The following is a 16,761-nucleotide window of genomic DNA, read 5'->3' as shown; positions in this document are numbered from 1 at the left end:
GACATTTCATAAAGGCCAGTTGGGAAACGGGAGGGGCTGGGGCGGGAGGTTTAAGGTGGGTGTACTGTTACATTGGTACAGTTGAAAAATGTACAATATGACATAATTGTGAACCATGAAGCACTGTAATAGTGTAACTGCATTGTCACTTGTGGTTTAGTTTTGGTGTATAGTTAACTGCATTGTTGATGGCATACGAAAATAAAAAACAAATAGGGTTCATGGACTAGGTGTTCAGGAAAGATGGATTCCCTATGAACATTATAAGTGATAATGAGTTCAGTTTAGGGGAAAACATCTGATCGATTATTTTAATAAGGTAGAGATCAAGTTGAGGTTTTCAGCAAGCTATGCTCCTGAAGCAAATTGTCTGGTAGGTATGTTTAACCATGTCATGGTAGAAAGAAGCTTTGAGAAATAACACATATGTTGGCAAGGCAATGGAGGAAGGATTGTGCAGTATCAAGATTACTCCTAATAAGTTGACAGAGGTGACTCTGTTCCACTTACTGAGAGGCAGAGAACCCAACACTGGGTTCAAACCAGGTTTTTTGAAGTCCTTAGTTAAGAGAGAAGGGGTTGTAGAGGGACAATCCTAGTATTGGGAATCAGGACAATCAAAGCAGAAGGAATTTGGCTGGAAAGTAGAGAGTACCACCTCGTATGAAGATTCAAATGGGAGACTGGATCAGAATAAAAAAGGGAATGCAGTAATAACGGGTATGTCAAAATTCTCTATCCGAGTTAGGGTCAAGGAGATGTTTGCTAATGCTGGAAGAGTTGAAGTCGGCTTAAGATGTTATATTAACAGTATTGTCAGGAGTAGGAACCCTGGTCCAAAGTGGGGGTCAACTGTGGGGAAGGAGTAAGTGATAAGGTTTATCAGGCCACTTACAGCAAAACGGACATGCAGGCAAAGGATTGGAGTGCAACTAAGGGGAGGAAATATGAGATGTAAAAAGAGAAGAATTGAGAGGAATGAGAGTAGGATATGAAAAACACATTCTAGAGTGTACAAATATCAATAATGTGTCGTGGATTAAATTGTGCTGGAAGAGTGCGGGGGTCCCCTATGTGGGTGAAAGACTATGAAATGTGGTGAAGATAAATAATATTTCAAGCAAAGCACCATTTATCATGTTATTATGTTGGTTCTTAGTTAAATTGTGTGAGGTCACATGTACAAATGTGTTTGGTGTGGGTGTCAGCTTAGACCCTTTGTTGTTATGTGTTATTACTTTTTTCATTGTTTTTATGGCTTAGCAAAGTTAACCTTTAACAAACAAACAAAGTAAAAAAAAAAGATAAAGCAGAATATAGAACACAATGCATTAAAATATATGATATGTCAAATACAATTTAAAACACAATATTAAAAAGATTATCATAGGCACAAAGGCTAACAAATAAAATCATCTTTAAATAAAAGATAACCCAGACAACAACAAAGTGGGTAAACCCACAGGAACTTCAACTAGTTTATTCCCCTCTCCATTTTCCTCCAACCTAAGGGTTTTTACATAGGTAACCACAGCTTTTACAGTGGAGGTTGTGTGACCTGATAAACAGGATGACCACAGCCCCTCACTGTGCCCTACAGTCAAGCAGAACAAAAGCTTTTGTAAATATTTCATTCTTTGAGGGCCGAATGCTGGACAAGCAATAACTACATGTTTCAGGGTTTCAGACATAGTTTTGTTTTTACAGAAGCAGCACCCCAACTGATCAACACTTGTATGACCCCTTTTGAACAGAATTTCCTGAGTCGGACACAAGTTCCATCTAAAACTTAAAAATGAATGACAGACCCAGTTTGCAGGATATACTACCAAAAATCGGGCCAAAAGTCCCAGTTTCTTGTGATCATGCTTTAGATGAGAGAAGGGTATGTATGACATTTTTCCAAAGTGCGAGTCCAGTCTAGTTCAAATAAGCATTTCTTAACAAGCTCTGGATTATCGCACAAGTCCCTCAGTAAACTTGCCGCATTCCCCAGTCCAAAACACAGTGGCCATTTTTTTCATTAACCCAAGAGTGGGCCCTCCTCTTCAAGATGCTTTTTAGATCTTCAAACAATTGTCAATATTTTCCTCAAGAGTGACAAAAATGTCCACTCTACACGTGCTGTCAAGGAGGTTATGCCTAATTCGTACCGAATTGCATCAATAGGAACTGCATTAGACACCCTCAGAACCCTACGCCAAACCAAGGCTTGCAAGCTGCGCAGGATATGAGTATGCTTCCATCCCGTATGTGATTTTGGGAACAAATATCCCTTCATTTAAGGGTAGATTTTATGGTGTAATTACCATATCGGCTATCCACCCTCACTAGTTGATTTATTAGAGGGAGGATTCCTTTCAGCTTGGTTCGACTGGGTAGCCTGGATGATAAAGCCCAGATATACCAGGGAGTCCACACTCAGAATGGCCTTACTCCCAATATACAATTTGTAGTTAACTCGACTCCCACCCCTAGAGCACTGGAGGATCTTTGTTTTGGAGAGGTTAATGTTCAGAAAATGAGAGTATGTATAGACAGTAAATTAATTCAGCAACCTTTGCCAATCAATCAATATGTTTATTCGGATTAGTACACCCATTAAACTCCAAAGCATAACAGGTAAAAAAAACATTACTGACAATAGCATTTCACCACAATTATTTTTGAAACACAACAATACAATTACCCTACTATTATATAAAAATCAATGCAGCCTAGATAAAAACCTGATTACAGGAATTAAATAGATCCATACTAGTCAGATAAAAAACCCTTTCTCTGGTACGTGGCCCTTTTCAAGTAATTCAGGAAGGCCCAGGCTAACAATACAGTCAGCAGACAGTAGAGAAAGTAAAGCCAGCCTATATTGGCGAATGTCCATAATACTAAGCACCGGCAAAATTGTGGACCTTCTCATGTTTCTATATGCTGTGAAGAACAATACAAAGTGTTTCAGTTCCTCTCTTGCCGCCCCACAAGCTGGGCAGCTCGGATTATAAGAGAACCCTGGCGACTTTTCCATATTGTCCCTCAGCTTTAAAAAGTCAAATCTGGCCCGGGTGATCAGCCGGTGGTCTCTCTTTTTGGAACTCCAAACAACTTGCAGCTGACTCACATGTGCCCTGCTGATCACAGCGAGAGTTCTATCAGAGTTTATAACAGACTCCATACTCTCCCTCCTCTCCCTCACAACCTGATGCAAGATCTGCTTATAGTCTTTAATTTGCCTAATAGACAGCGGATTGTCTGGGGGGAAAGGGTCAAAATGTTACTGGTGGTCAATGCCTCATTGACCTCAGCTAACCAGGGAATTATGCACCAATTTGCCTTAACCATGAGGCTCCTAATAATAAAAGGGCATAGTGTGGCTCTCTACTTGGACCACAGGCTAAGCCAGAAGGTGCTAGGTGCTAACGCCCTTTGATCTTCCCAGAACTCCATCCCAAGTTCCCTATGAACCGAGACATAAGGGGAGGAGCCCGGGAGTCCCAGGATCTGCCTTCACATGTATCTTGGCTGCAGTCAAATGCCCTCACAAAGGTGCTCCATAGAGGGTAGCCGCTTTTGTCTGAGTAGCATATACCCTTAAAATAAATCCAAGGGTTGCCCCTGACAGAGAGACAAAAAGCGGAAGATCCCTCCTACCTGCTGTCTCATCTTCATGGATTGGTTATTTACAAGTGCAGTGCCCATAACTGACTCTAAAAATCTAATGACAAGATAATCAATTCCCTAACTCTTGGGATGATATCCCAATTTCACACCATGGGACACATTTTTGCAGGCCTCTTCCTTCCTATGCACCCCATTACCGCTGACTTGGAGGTGTTGATTTTTAGCCCCAAAGTTTTCCATGAAGGCTGCATAGGCATCTATTAGGATCTGAAGGGCCCTTGTGGTTCTGACTATTAATACTGTGTCATCGGCATAAGCCAGAACCAGAAAGGCCCTCCCCCAAGACTCAGGTAGTCTGCCCTGGTATCCACTGCAATGGCACTGCAAAAGCACATTAATGTAGAGGATGAACAATATTGGGGCCGAAACACAGCCCTGACGAACCCCAAGCCCAACTTCAAACCCTGCCGTACAGTCACCCCCGGTCGGCTATGGGCGCAAGCCCTATACTCTTATGGAGATCTCGCAACACCGCCAAGACCTCACGGTATCCCAGAGATCCAAGCACGGCCCACAACATGGATCTATACACTTTATTGAAGGCTGTGTTAAGGTCCATAAATGCAAGATAGGCCGCCTCCCTCTACAGAACACAGAATTGGCAATCAGTAAATACAGGTTTAAACCCTGTTCCATTGTTCCCATCCCCGGATGAAAGCCAAACTGGATATCTGAGGGTACGGTCCCATCAAGAAGCCAGTACTCAATGTGCCCCAACAAAGCCCTTCCAAATGTTTTGAAGGAGGTATCTAAAAGGAATATAGGTCTATATGATTTTGGACAAATGGGATCTTGCTTTTTAAAGATCAGAAAGATAATGGCAGTTTTCCATGAATGTGGGAAGTAGCCAGAATCCAGGCAAGCATTATACGCTAAAGTCAACGAAGGGGCCCATAGATCAATATGATCCAGAAACAGATGCAAAGGAATAGCATCAGGGCAAGGGTCCCAAATAGAAGCTTGTGCACTGAGAGCCAGAGAGACCTCATCTATTTCAAAGTACAGGGAAGTGCTCTTATTCCTCTCTCCCCATGAAGAACCTCTATGCCCAAATAGGGAGACAAAGTGAGCCACCCAAGTTTCCGCCAGCACATGCATGCCCCATAAGCTTTCTGTCGATTTATAAACCAGTCCCCCTTCACAAATTTCCAAAAGGCTTTTGAGTCATTTGCGTTTGATGCTTCCAAGAAACCTTCCCACGCTTCCTCCTCAATTTCTATTTTCCTTTTCTCCAGAGTGGCGCGATAGCAAACTCTCGCCTGGCTAATCTCCCCTATAGAGGTAACTGAAGATTTCAAGGTGTTCAGGAGTGATATTTTAGCTAACATGCAGTGTGAATCGAACCATCCTTTCCTGCTTTAACTAGTTTTTTCTCGTTCACTGTATCACAAAGCCCTCTGTTAATGCCCCCAATATACCAATAAAGCACTTCACCACCCGTTCTGAGCTCGCCTCATTCTCTAGAATTCCATTAATTTCCAGGGTTCTCCCCCCAAAATGCCTAAGTGCAAACCAGACATTCTGTCCCACTTGATTCTTCTTTTTTTATGACAGCTCCAGCCAGGCTTGATGGGCCGTCAAGCGGACCTTCCCCTTAAACTAGCCCCTTAATTTCAGATCTATGGTATTGTGATCACTGCTGGGATCAACCACTACTTCAAAATGAGCAATATTTTCCCACTGGTCCAAAGATAGTAAAAAATTATCTATTGTGGAAGAATCCAATGGTTATGGAAGGTCAAGTTTCACGGGAAATCAGGTGCGATGCGACCATTTACCAATCGCATCCCCCATTCTATTAGCCATTCACTAAGCTGGAGTCCCTTTGCACAAACCTGAGAGTCCTTCATTAATGGGTTTCAGAATGTTCAGAGACAAATCCTCCAGAGGGTCGAAGAGATCTCCCGGTAGTCACCACCCCATACAAACCTAGTTTGCAGGTGCCCTCCCTTCCTTAGATAATCATCCAGAAAAACGTTGAGTTTCCCCAAACCTGGTGACATCAACGATGAGAAAGTCATCTGCATAAGACAACCAATACGGCCTCCATTGTTCAATTGCAAGAGACAAAGATATGGCAGAGTTTAGATGCTCGCCAATATAGGACAAGTAAAGGTTGAACAGGCAGGGTGCAGAAACAAAACCTTGCCTGACGCCCCTACTTGTGGATATTCGGCGTGACAGAGCCCCTTTACTGTTCAACCACACCTGAATTTTAGACTGTGTGTGGAGGCCAATCAGGAGTCTTAATAGACCCACAGGGGGGTGTTGCTAGTTCCGGAAAAGATCTTGGGCTATGCTAATGTCGGGGCTGTCTGGACTCTGGGCTAGCTAGCCATTTGGTTGCAGACACTGAGCTTCTATCCGGGGCTGCAACCAAAAGACCCGGGGCTTTAGCCCCCCCAAACCTCACCTAGCGACACCTCTGCCCGCAGGCACCCCCCCATTGGTGCAGCTTAGACTACAGAAGTTGGCAATCCACTGCATTGAATGTTGTGGTTAGATCTATGGTGGCTATGAAAACTGTTTTGTCTTTCCCATCCAACTCAAAGTGTTGGGCAAGTTTGACAATTGTCCCGCGAAGACTGGTTCCCATATTTCGGCAAAATCCCATTTGCCATTTGGCCAGCTTACAGCCCGATGGATGCAAATACTTTGCTGTCCGCATCAAGCAGGGCTATTGGCCGATAATTGAAAGTACTTCTTTTCAGACCTTGTTTATCACCAGAACTATGTGTGTCCTCGACCAGGAAGCTGGAAACTTGTCCTGGGTCACCACGTTCTTAAACAGCACACTCAGAACCCTTTACCATGCCAGAGGATCTACCTTAAACATGTAATTTGATAAGCAATTGTGACCCATCACTCATGATCAGCAAGACGTGGGCCCCAGGATGGACAGGGAGCGCCAGAAACAACAGCTCAATGCACGCTGTTCGAGTATGACATCCTGCATGCAAATGAGTGCGCGGCAAAAGGGCGCGTGTGTGGGAGATGTGGGTCAGTGGAACACTTTGCATGCATGTGCATAGCCCTGGGGCCAGTCTTCACACCACGAGTCCCCACCAAAATTAGCACTTTTAATCAGAGATGGTTCCCGAGGCTTGCGCAAGTGGACCAGCATGAGGATCAGCAGGCGCACGACCCAGAGGATGAGTAGGAAGACGTATTTTTCATCTCCAGCCTCAGTGACTTGAAATGTGATAGGAAGAGACAGCTGAGATGTGCAGCATTGGTGGATGGGTGCAAGATCCCAGTTTTGATAGAAACTGGTACCTCTGTGAGCGTAATGGCTATGGAACACTATGAGGGGCTACCAGGTCCAAACAACCAATCCCGCTAAAAGGAGTCGTTGTATCCAGAGTGGGGCATGGGCAAAACACCATCAACATGAGATTCTTTGTAACTGATGTCAGCAAGGACACTCTGTTAAGTTGTGCCTCAGCCCAGGCCCTGAAGATAGTCAGCTTTGCTTATGGAGTGTACATGGAGGATATCCATGAGTTGCTGTGGAAATTTGAGGAAGTGTTTGTCAACATGGGTAAATTACAAGAGGATCTTGTCAAGCTTCACATTGATGAATCCATCCACCCCGTTGTGCTCAAACACGGGAGGCTCCCATTCATCCTCAGAGACCAAGTGGTTTAGGAGATAGAACATCTAGTGGAAATGAACATCATCGAGACAGTGTAGGCGCCAACCCTGTGGGTGTCACCAATCATGGTGTCCCAGGAGCCGAAACAACTGGATTCAGTCCGGATTTGCGTGGACATGCGCCTTCCCAACAAGGCCATCAAACCAGAACATCAAATTATGCCAACCCTGGATGACATCATTGCAGAGTTACAGGGCAATGTTTTTCTCTACGTTGGATTTGAGAGCCGGCTATCATCAGGTGGTCCTGCACTCTGAGTCGCGATACATCACAACACTCATGACTCACAGAGGCTTCTATAGATACAAGAGGCTTAGCTTTGGTTTATCGTTGGCTGTGGAAGTATTCCAAAACATTGTGGGTTGCTGGCCGACCTTGCTGGAGTGATTAACATCAGTGATGACATTTTGGTGTTTGCAGAATCTGAAACTGAGCACATGGAGAGACTAGAGAAGACTCTATTGAGGATCTGGTCACTGGGACTGACTCTCCACAAGGAACAACTTGAGTTGTTCAAGGAGAAGCTTGAGTTCTTTGTCTTTGTATTGTAGGAAGGGGGAGTGTCACTGGACCCCAAGAAGGTTAAGGACATCAAGGAAGCCATACCACCAGAATCAGTCACCGAGATGAGAAGGTTCTTCAGTAGGGTGAAATACTGCGGGCGCTTCATCTGGAACCTAGTAACACTATCAGAACCACTGCGAAACCTGACCAAGAAGGAATGCACATAGTAATGGGTCTCGACCAGAATGAATTCGAAGGGATCAAGGCGGTCCTGACGGCTGAGAGCCCCATGGCACTCTTCAACCTGGCCATGGCATCAGAGATCATAGTTGATGCGATCCCATTTGGACTTGGAGCCGTACTAACCCTGTAGATCTCAAAAGGAGACGTCTTGCCAGTAGTGTTTGCAAGCAGGGCACTGAGCAATGATACTGGCGGGCGGTGCACTGGGGGTGCATGCACCTCCGGCTCTACATACTGGGAAGGCCGGTGACTGTGTTGACTGATCATAAGCCTCTATTGCCTATCCTGGCTGGATCATCATTGAAGCCCCAAGCACGCATCGCAGCTCTCCCACAGTATGATGTCTCTTTGGTATATCAACCGGGGGCAAACAATGCTGTGGACTATCTGTCCAGGCACCCTGGGAAGTCTGAAGTGGGAATCATGGACATGGACATCGAGGAGTATGTCAAAATGGTGGTGGAGTCCAATGTACCAAACTCAATGTCAGTGCAGGAGACGGCAGACCACTCAGCTGACGACGAATGTTTCTGCTTGCTCCATGAAGCTCTCAGCAGAGGACACTGGAAGTGGGTCCTGATGGGGTTGGACTAGCGCACGCAAGAAGGGAAGATCATGCTAGAACAGCTATGGAAGGTGTGAAATTAGTTGTCTTTCACTTGAGTCAGGGCTAATGTTGAGGGGCCAGAAAATTGTTGTACCGTCAGCGCTGGAAATTTCTGCCCTACTGGTTATAACATGTCAAAATGCACTTGCCATGGTGCAATGGGTTTCTAATATTTGCAAGTGTTTTTAGAAATAGGACACACGTTGCCCTAGTGCTAATACCATGCAAACTTTGCACTTGCACCAGTGCAAAGTTTCTGTAATCTGGCCCCAAATGTTACAAGTGTGAAATGTTGAAGTTAGTTAGACTCATGTTAAATACTTAACGTGATCTCATGTTTAGTTGTGTGTTGAAAAAGGAGGGATGTGGTGACGTGGATCAAATGATGCCTGCGATGGAGTGATGCAACTCTGTCGCATTGAATAAATGTGGCTTCCTGCACATGTGCACCAGAGTGCAGGCAGAGCCCGGACGGAACACACGTGTGGTTGTTACTCTGTGGGGGCCCAGGGGCTACCATCCTGCAAGGCCGTGAGGCGTCACAGCACTAAGGTGTTGTTTATTTTGTAAATGGCATTGCTAAACTTTCCTAGAAAGAAAGCAGATGGTAAATATAACAGTGTCCCCAAAAAAATCATATATATGCTTACGTTGCCCATAAAACAGACAAAACATCTGTCAGACAGATATGGAAACATTTCCCTTCGCTCTCTCCTAAGCCTTACACACTGACATTTTTACATGAGCCACATAAAACCCTTTTTCTCAGAGAACTCATAAATGTGAAATGTTAATACATTGTGAAAGAAAGTACTTTTAGCAGAGCAAATGGAAAACTGCTTCATTTAACTTCTGTTTATCGTTCTGCAGGGTTGGTCTGCTTTCCCAGATTCAAGGAGGCGACAGATATGCCCATTTAAAAATGGCAAGTATAGACACTGTTTGCTTGCTTGGTATGGCTATATCAATTCCATATTCTATATACGCATACAGACGTTTGTTTAGTTTCAAACTTGCGCCTGTAACTATGACATATATTTTGTATTTTCTTTCCGTGTACAGTTTAAACATGCTTAAAAAAAGAAAATTGGTTCGACGTGTAGCAGCAGTTTGTGTCATGAAATGATCCCCAGCTGTTTTTAGGGTACAATCACCACTTTCGAATGAATGGCTTTGAACTTGAGTCGTTCAATACGATCTGAATTCAGACATAGGCGAAATATGCATAGAATAAAGCCAGCAACAATGACTCTTAACGTGTTAAAAGTGGTAAAACAAAAATGAGGGGTCTCTGAACGAAACAGCTGACGCAGGAGAATCCCTCTTGCTGATTACATCTCAAAAGATCTTACTCTTTAAATGTGTCTAATGTGATTTACTTTTAAGCAAGGTCCTGGAAATGAAAGAAATCCAATTAATTTCTCCAACTAGCAGGGCAGATACAAAGATGTAGTGCACCTGCTTAGCTTAACGCAGGCACACTTAGAAGAATGGTGAGACACAAGATAGTGAAGCTCTCTGTCCTCACCTACACATCGGTAAGTAGCTAGATTGGTATACCAGCTCAAGGGTTCTGATCATGGTTATTTTTAGAGAGCCAAGTGGTAGATGCCATTCAAACCTCAGCATAAAGCTGATTCCATTGAGGACTATGTATATAATCTTCCAACTCTCTATCCTATGATCTCATGGCTTTGCCCTTTGTTTATTCAGACACATGTCATTTGAAATCTCCTGGTAGAACTGCTATGGCCCTGCATGAGTGGCCATCATTTGGGTCTACTTCCTGGTCCACGGTGGCAAATGGGGGTGTCGACCCATTTCCTGTTGCTATGACGTGCCACTTCCAGGGGTTGCGTTGCATGCGCAGGAGTCCAAGGGCACAATTTGGGATGGGCTTGCCATGAAAAAGGGGATTTATCACATTTCCGGTGACCGGCCTTTAAGAAGAGGGTCGCAGGGCACCTTGACTTCTTTCCCTGCAGTGCCCGTCTGATGTTTGCAGACCTTCCCAAACCATTCTTTGCTGGTTTCCCTGAGTACACTAGCACCTAGGTTATATTGATTTGTATGTTTTTGATAGTTTGTATATCCGTTCTTCTGCTGTGATACTGGTTGAGCTAATTGTTGTATGTTTGTTCTTTGTTGACACTGTTGATGGGAAGTAGAGATTTGATGACCATGAACCATGCATGAACATATTGTATCAGTTACCCTTTCTCACCCAGGCTGTGTTGAAAGGGTCCTCCACCATCCAGCAAACCTGCAAGCAGGCCTGGGTGGATGGTTGCTGAGCAGTGAGGAAGATAAATCATGTGTTGTCCCTGGCATTTGTCTTTTAAATTGAACAGAAACAACTCCAAAAAATGTCAGGCCAACAGGCTACTTATAGGTTGGAAGTAGAGTCCAGAGACATGGTTAGGATCACTTTTGACTTGTAGCAATCATACTGAATCCCTGTCAATTGTTGTGTCCTAAATAAATGGCTGTAATACAATTCAGCCAGTGTAACCCCAAAGGCTGTCTATTTGGTTATTGTATATGCGGATGCAACACAAAGCTTTCTTTCGACCAATGTTCTTTCTTACTAGAGCAAACTTTTGGCATCACAGGATATATTGGCTTAAATGCATGAAATGCAGAATAAGATGTTTTCACTGGTTGTATGCTTACCAACATTGGTAAATTATTCTGGATAATATGTACCACTAAGCTTAGATGCATCATCCAATTAGATTCCTCTGGGAGCGGGCTGGTGTTAAAAGTCTGTGTTGCTAGGAGACAGACAGCTGATCTCCTTACCACCTAGACACCGCTCTCATCTGTGTTTATTTCAATGCAATTGTACTTACCTGCTGTCTAATGTGTCTTTGGAGATTATTGTTTCTTGCCATGCCCGTTTCTCACTTCTTCGCTGCCTCAGAAATAGAAAGGGAGCTTTTTAGACCTCATTTTCTTTTTTGTCTTGGTGGCCATTTTCTATTTACTTTCTAAAGTACTCTTCGTGCTGGGAGTGCATTGTGCTTGGATTGTAAAGAGTTTAAAACAAATACATAATAATAATTACACCATCATCATCAGCATTCTCAATATTTGTTCCAATTGCCAATGTTGATAAGGCCTACAATGTATAACTGTACTTGCCAGTAACTGTGCCTTAACCCGTGTTAAAAGCCATTGCTGATTTTGGGCTTATTAACTTTGGCTATGATAAATTACTACTTTCTGATTCCCATACATAAGAAGACAGGTGACTTCTGAAATAGAATGTAAACGAACAGTTCAAATAAGTGCTCTCTTTTAAAAGTGACTTCAAAATGTTTATTTTTTTTATAGCTTTACATTCTGAGTATTACAATGCACAGGTGAAGATAAAACGTACATTTTAATGTAATCCCTGCTCCGCTTTACATCAAGCCTACCTTATGAACGTCTGCACTGCTTAAAGATGTTGGTTCCGGACTTTGGAATAAGAGAACACTCGGACTGTATGTTTAACATTTGGAATGTGAGTCCCATATTTAAACTGGCATTGCTAAAGTCAATATTTTTGGTTTTCATAAAAGTAGAACGCAATTTATTTCGTAACAAAAGTAGCTTAAACTACCCATTTCAAAGCCCTAACAATTAGTTTGCTAATGCTTATTATTGTAGATTTGCCCTTGAAATAAATTCTGAAAATTCCCATTGCTTACACTTTATAATGTCCGCCAGATTGCCAAACTCACTGCAGCCTTACTGGTGTTTTCATTTTGTGACTAACACCTAGCAAGCATGTTCCAACGTGCATTAACCTCTGCAGTTTTTTCAAAGACTTCTGCTTTCTTCCTGCAAATCATGTTACATGTTCACATAGGATTGATTATAAAGGTTGAGTGGAGATTGTGCAGTAGATGAATATCTCTGTAAGAAGAAGCATAGTCAAAATGCATTTTATATTTTTCAGAAATGTGTACATTTGTTCTACATGTGAAAAGTGCTCAGTACGATACACCACACCTAGAACCTTTGTAACACTACATGAAATCAATAAAATCAGGGGTCGGCAGTTTAATTTTTATGGGGGACCTAATGTTCCTTATTTATTTTATTTATTGGGTATTTATAATGTGCCTATATACCAAGGTGTTTCAAGGCGCAACAACACAATGGGGGCAGGGGGCGGGGGACAGGGATGAAGAAAATCAAAAACGGTGCTACTAGGCCATGTGTCATTCAGATTGTGGAAGTGAAGTAACAAGAAGTGAGGGGGAGAGGGGACGGGGGAGTTCTGGTCAGGGGGGAAGGGCCCATGGATTATGCGAGTGCCAAGGAGAGGCCAGTTGGACAGTGTCAGGGGAAGCAGAGTGTGCAGGGGAAAGAAGTTTCACATGCTAAGTGCGAGGGATGGGTCTGGGAGGGCTCAATGGGGTTCAGGCCCAACCAGGCTAGTGCAGCAGGAGGCAGCCCGGGAGGGCAAGTGCAGTTTTCGGAGGGGGGATCAGGGGAGACCAAGTGGAGGGGTAAACTGGTGAAGGAGGTCCTGGCGCCCTGTAAGAATCTGAAGGAACCAGGCAACCAGTCAAAGAGGCAGAAGGGGACATTAGCAGGGGAGAGGGAGCGGGAAGGAGGAAGAGAAAAGGAGGGTCTTGAGTAGCTTCCAAAACTTAAGGAGATCCGGCTAAAGTCTGAGAGGGGCAGGTAGGCCATTCCAGAGGGAGGCACCTGCGGAGGAGAGGAATCTACCCCCCCCACTCTCTGCTTGGAAAAACATCTGATCTGCAGAGAGTTGGAGCTAGAAGACTGAACGGCTCTAGCAGGGAGGTATTTAGAGAGAGACAGTTGGAGGTAGTTGGGTCTTGAACTTGATTCTCACAGCAACCGGAAGCCAATAGAGAGATTTTAGAGCTGGAGAGATGTGGTCTCTGTGCTTGAGGCCAAGAATACGTCTTGCAGTCCTAGTCAGGATTAGTTGAAGGGGCGAAGGGAGGAGTTAGAGAGATTCAGGAAGAGGCTGTTGCAGAAGTCCAGCCTGGAGAGGACCAGAACTCTGGTACATTGAGTTTCTGGTGGAAGGTGATCGAAAGGGATAATACCTCTGAGGAGGTGCAGCTGAAAGTGAGCCTTATTGGCAAGGTCAGTGATGTCAGGATAGAAAGAGAGAGAGGAGTCAAAGATGACACCAAGGTTTTCTGCCCCAAAGGAGGGTCAGGGGAGGGGGGCCATGGATTGCGGCCAGAGTGTAGGAGGGAAGAAGGGAGCTGGGATCCCAGTGAGAAGGATCTCAGTCTTAGTGACATTAAGGCAGAGATTTCTAGCCATGCACCATGCCTGTATAGCAGACAGACAGTCAGGAATGAGAGAGGAAGACAAGGAGGCAGTGAAGGGCAACTTGAAGGAGATCTGAGTGTCAACCGCATAACACTGGAAGTTAGGAGAGAAGGCCGTTATCAAATGTGCTAGAGGGGCATGCTAGATGTTTGTTTGTTTGTTTGTTTTATTATTTATAATGCACATCAGACCCAGGGCTATCAGGGCGCAGTAGTTACAAGAAGATGCTAAGCTTAGTTACAGATAATCATACAATGAGATCCATTACTTACAACACATAACAGGGTATACAGATATTACAGATATTTGCAAAGCATTATGTACAAAGTTATGGTTACTGCCGTGGGGGTAGCCGGTAGTAAATCGTGATGTGAGATACATTTCTTACAAGAGTGGGGTATGTAGTAATTTACAAATAATATGGGCATAGTACACACAATTGTGGTTACACCCAGGGGGAAAACAAGTGGGCATTACCAATTGCAGTTCAGTTGTACAGGCATTTTTATTTTTTTATTATTCAAGGTCATTTGGTTTACACTTTGAATACCTGTAACCCTTCAGTTCAATTGCCACAGTTTCATCCAAAAAAGAGAAAAAAAGACTAAAAACAAAAAATCCAATCCAATGCATTAGCGCCTCTTCCTCAGACCTTCTTCCTCCTTGGCATCTAGTTTCTTGAGCATTGTAATTGCTAGTTTTACAAGGGCTATGTTCATTTTAGTGTTCCCTCCTTCAATCAATGTTCTCCACCAATCGTCCATGCTTCTGGTTGGATAGGTTCTAAATGTCTCCCCTAGGCAGTTCTCACATTCCTGGCTAAGGCCCCGACAGAAAAGAGTTAGATATTTTAGGGTTTCGTTCTCTCCCAAGAGTTTGCACAGTCGGCATCCTATGTGCTTGTTCAAGATGTTTCTTCTTTGCAATATCTCTGCTGTCGGCAATACGTTAAGTCTGTACCTCATTAGAATTGACCTGAAGTGCCAGTTAGGAAACAGTGACAAATACCCTGGTATCAGGTTCAATTTTCTTGGCTGAGCCCAGAATTTTTCATACTCCTTGTATTTCTTGTTGTGCTCTTGAGTGTCTATCCAGTCCATTGTACATCGTTTTTTGTTGTTTTTTTGTCTGGATTGTTTAACAGATCCTCCTCTGTTTCATTAAGAGTTGTTAGCTTTTCTTGTTAGTATTCTTGCCATTCTGTTAACACGCGGTCCGTTTGTTCTCTCAAGGGTTTTTTCACCACATTGGAGCCTCTGGATGCATTCTCCTCCAAGCATTTGCGATAGAAGGTCATATGTTTTGAGTCAACTGTCGCTTTCAGCGACATCAAGGCCAGCTCTCTCGTTATTACTTGTATCGACACTGAATTAGGGAGTTGCAGCACTTTCCGCCAGAACAAGCCCTCCAGAGTCAGCCACGTTTGTATTGGCAAAGATGTTGATGTTTCTGCTCCGTAAGTCAGTATGGGTACTACTTTCATTCTGTAGAATTTGATCAACAGTATCATGGTGAACCTACAATATCTTTTCAGAATGATTTTCCCTTGTGAAGTTGATGGCTTTCCTTCTTAGCCCTTCAATTCTGGGTGCTTCACTGTTGGAATTATTGATGTAGACTCCAAAGTAAGTAAACAAGTTTACCGCCAATATTTTTTTCCCTTTTAGTGTCTAATTCATTTTCCTGATCTTACCATTGTTACCTCCCTTCGGAAACTTAATTATTCTTCATTTCTCCGGGTTGATGGTCAAATCGTTTGGGTCCACATATGACTGTAAGGCAGTCAACTGTCTTTGCAGGCCTTTCGGGGTCTGGTCTACTAACACGATGTCATCTGCATAAAGTAGTCTCCCTATTGGAGCCCCCGCAACTTTAGGGGGATAGCTGCGGATAAGATCGAATTCTTCTCCCATATCTGATGTAAACAAGTTGTAGAGCTCCGGCGCTAGTGGGCAACCTTGTTTCAGCCCCGTTTTGATGGGTATTTGGTCCGACAGAGACCCTGTTTATCTAGCCTTATTCTAATGTTTGTGTCCAAATAAAGGTCTTTGATGTTCTCCACAATGATTTGGGGACATTCCCACTTCTCCAGTTTGTCCCAAAGTTTATTTCTTGTGATTGTGTCAAAGGCCTTCGACAGGTCAATAAAGGCGGTGTAAATTTTCTGTTCTTTAGTTCTGGCAGTTCTGGCTTTTAGCAGGTTAATCAGAAAGATGTTTAGTGCGGTGCCCATTCCTTTCACGAACCCAGATTGCCAAGGGTCTCTTCGACCTTTTCTGATGCTCCATTCTCTTAGGGTCTTCAGTAATGTGGATGCGAATACTTTCCCCGCCACGTCCAGGAGGGCAATTGGTCTATAATTATCGGGTGATGTTCTCAGCCCTTTTTTGTAAATTGGAACGACCTTCCAGGACTCCTGGATTTTTTCAGTCCGTATCACGTATTTGAACACTTGATGCAAAAACCGGGCCCACTCTGGTATGTTACTTTTAAGTATGGCGTTTGGAGGTCTGTCTGGTCTCGGGGCTCTGGAGTTATTTAGGTTCTTTAATATGGTTTCAATTGATTCTGTGCAAATGTCTGGTCCGTCTTTCTTTGTGTTTGCCACTGATCTTCATTGTAAAGGGCTCCCGTTATCCTCTTGCTTCTGAGTAAAGAACTCACACCACACTGTTGCACTAATTGGGTTTGATAAAGACACATCTTGCCTATTGTGTGTCTTGTTAGTAATTGTCCATATCTCTGCTGTGTTTTTTTATCTGAT

General features: G+C 43.7%; 1 protein-coding gene across 1 annotated transcript in view; it reads left to right on the top strand.

The window, feature by feature from the left end:
* IL17REL (interleukin 17 receptor E like) overlaps positions 1-16,761 on the top strand; it is a 747,013-nt gene that overhangs the window by 486,030 nt on the left and 244,222 nt on the right. Inside the window, exon 9 of the mRNA XM_069629260.1 lies at positions 9,558-9,612. Coding sequence (XP_069485361.1) covers positions 9,558-9,612 — 55 coding nt within the window. The remainder of the gene's footprint in view (positions 1-9,557; positions 9,613-16,761) is intronic.

The sequence above is a fragment of the Ambystoma mexicanum genome, chromosome 12, assembly GCF_040938575.1.
Source record: "Ambystoma mexicanum isolate Mex_15411 chromosome 12, UKY_AmexF1_1, whole genome shotgun sequence".
Classification (NCBI taxonomy): Eukaryota; Metazoa; Chordata; class Amphibia; order Caudata; family Ambystomatidae; genus Ambystoma; species Ambystoma mexicanum.
Note: the sequence above shows the minus strand (reverse complement) of the source record. Positions and strands in the feature narration are given on the sequence as shown.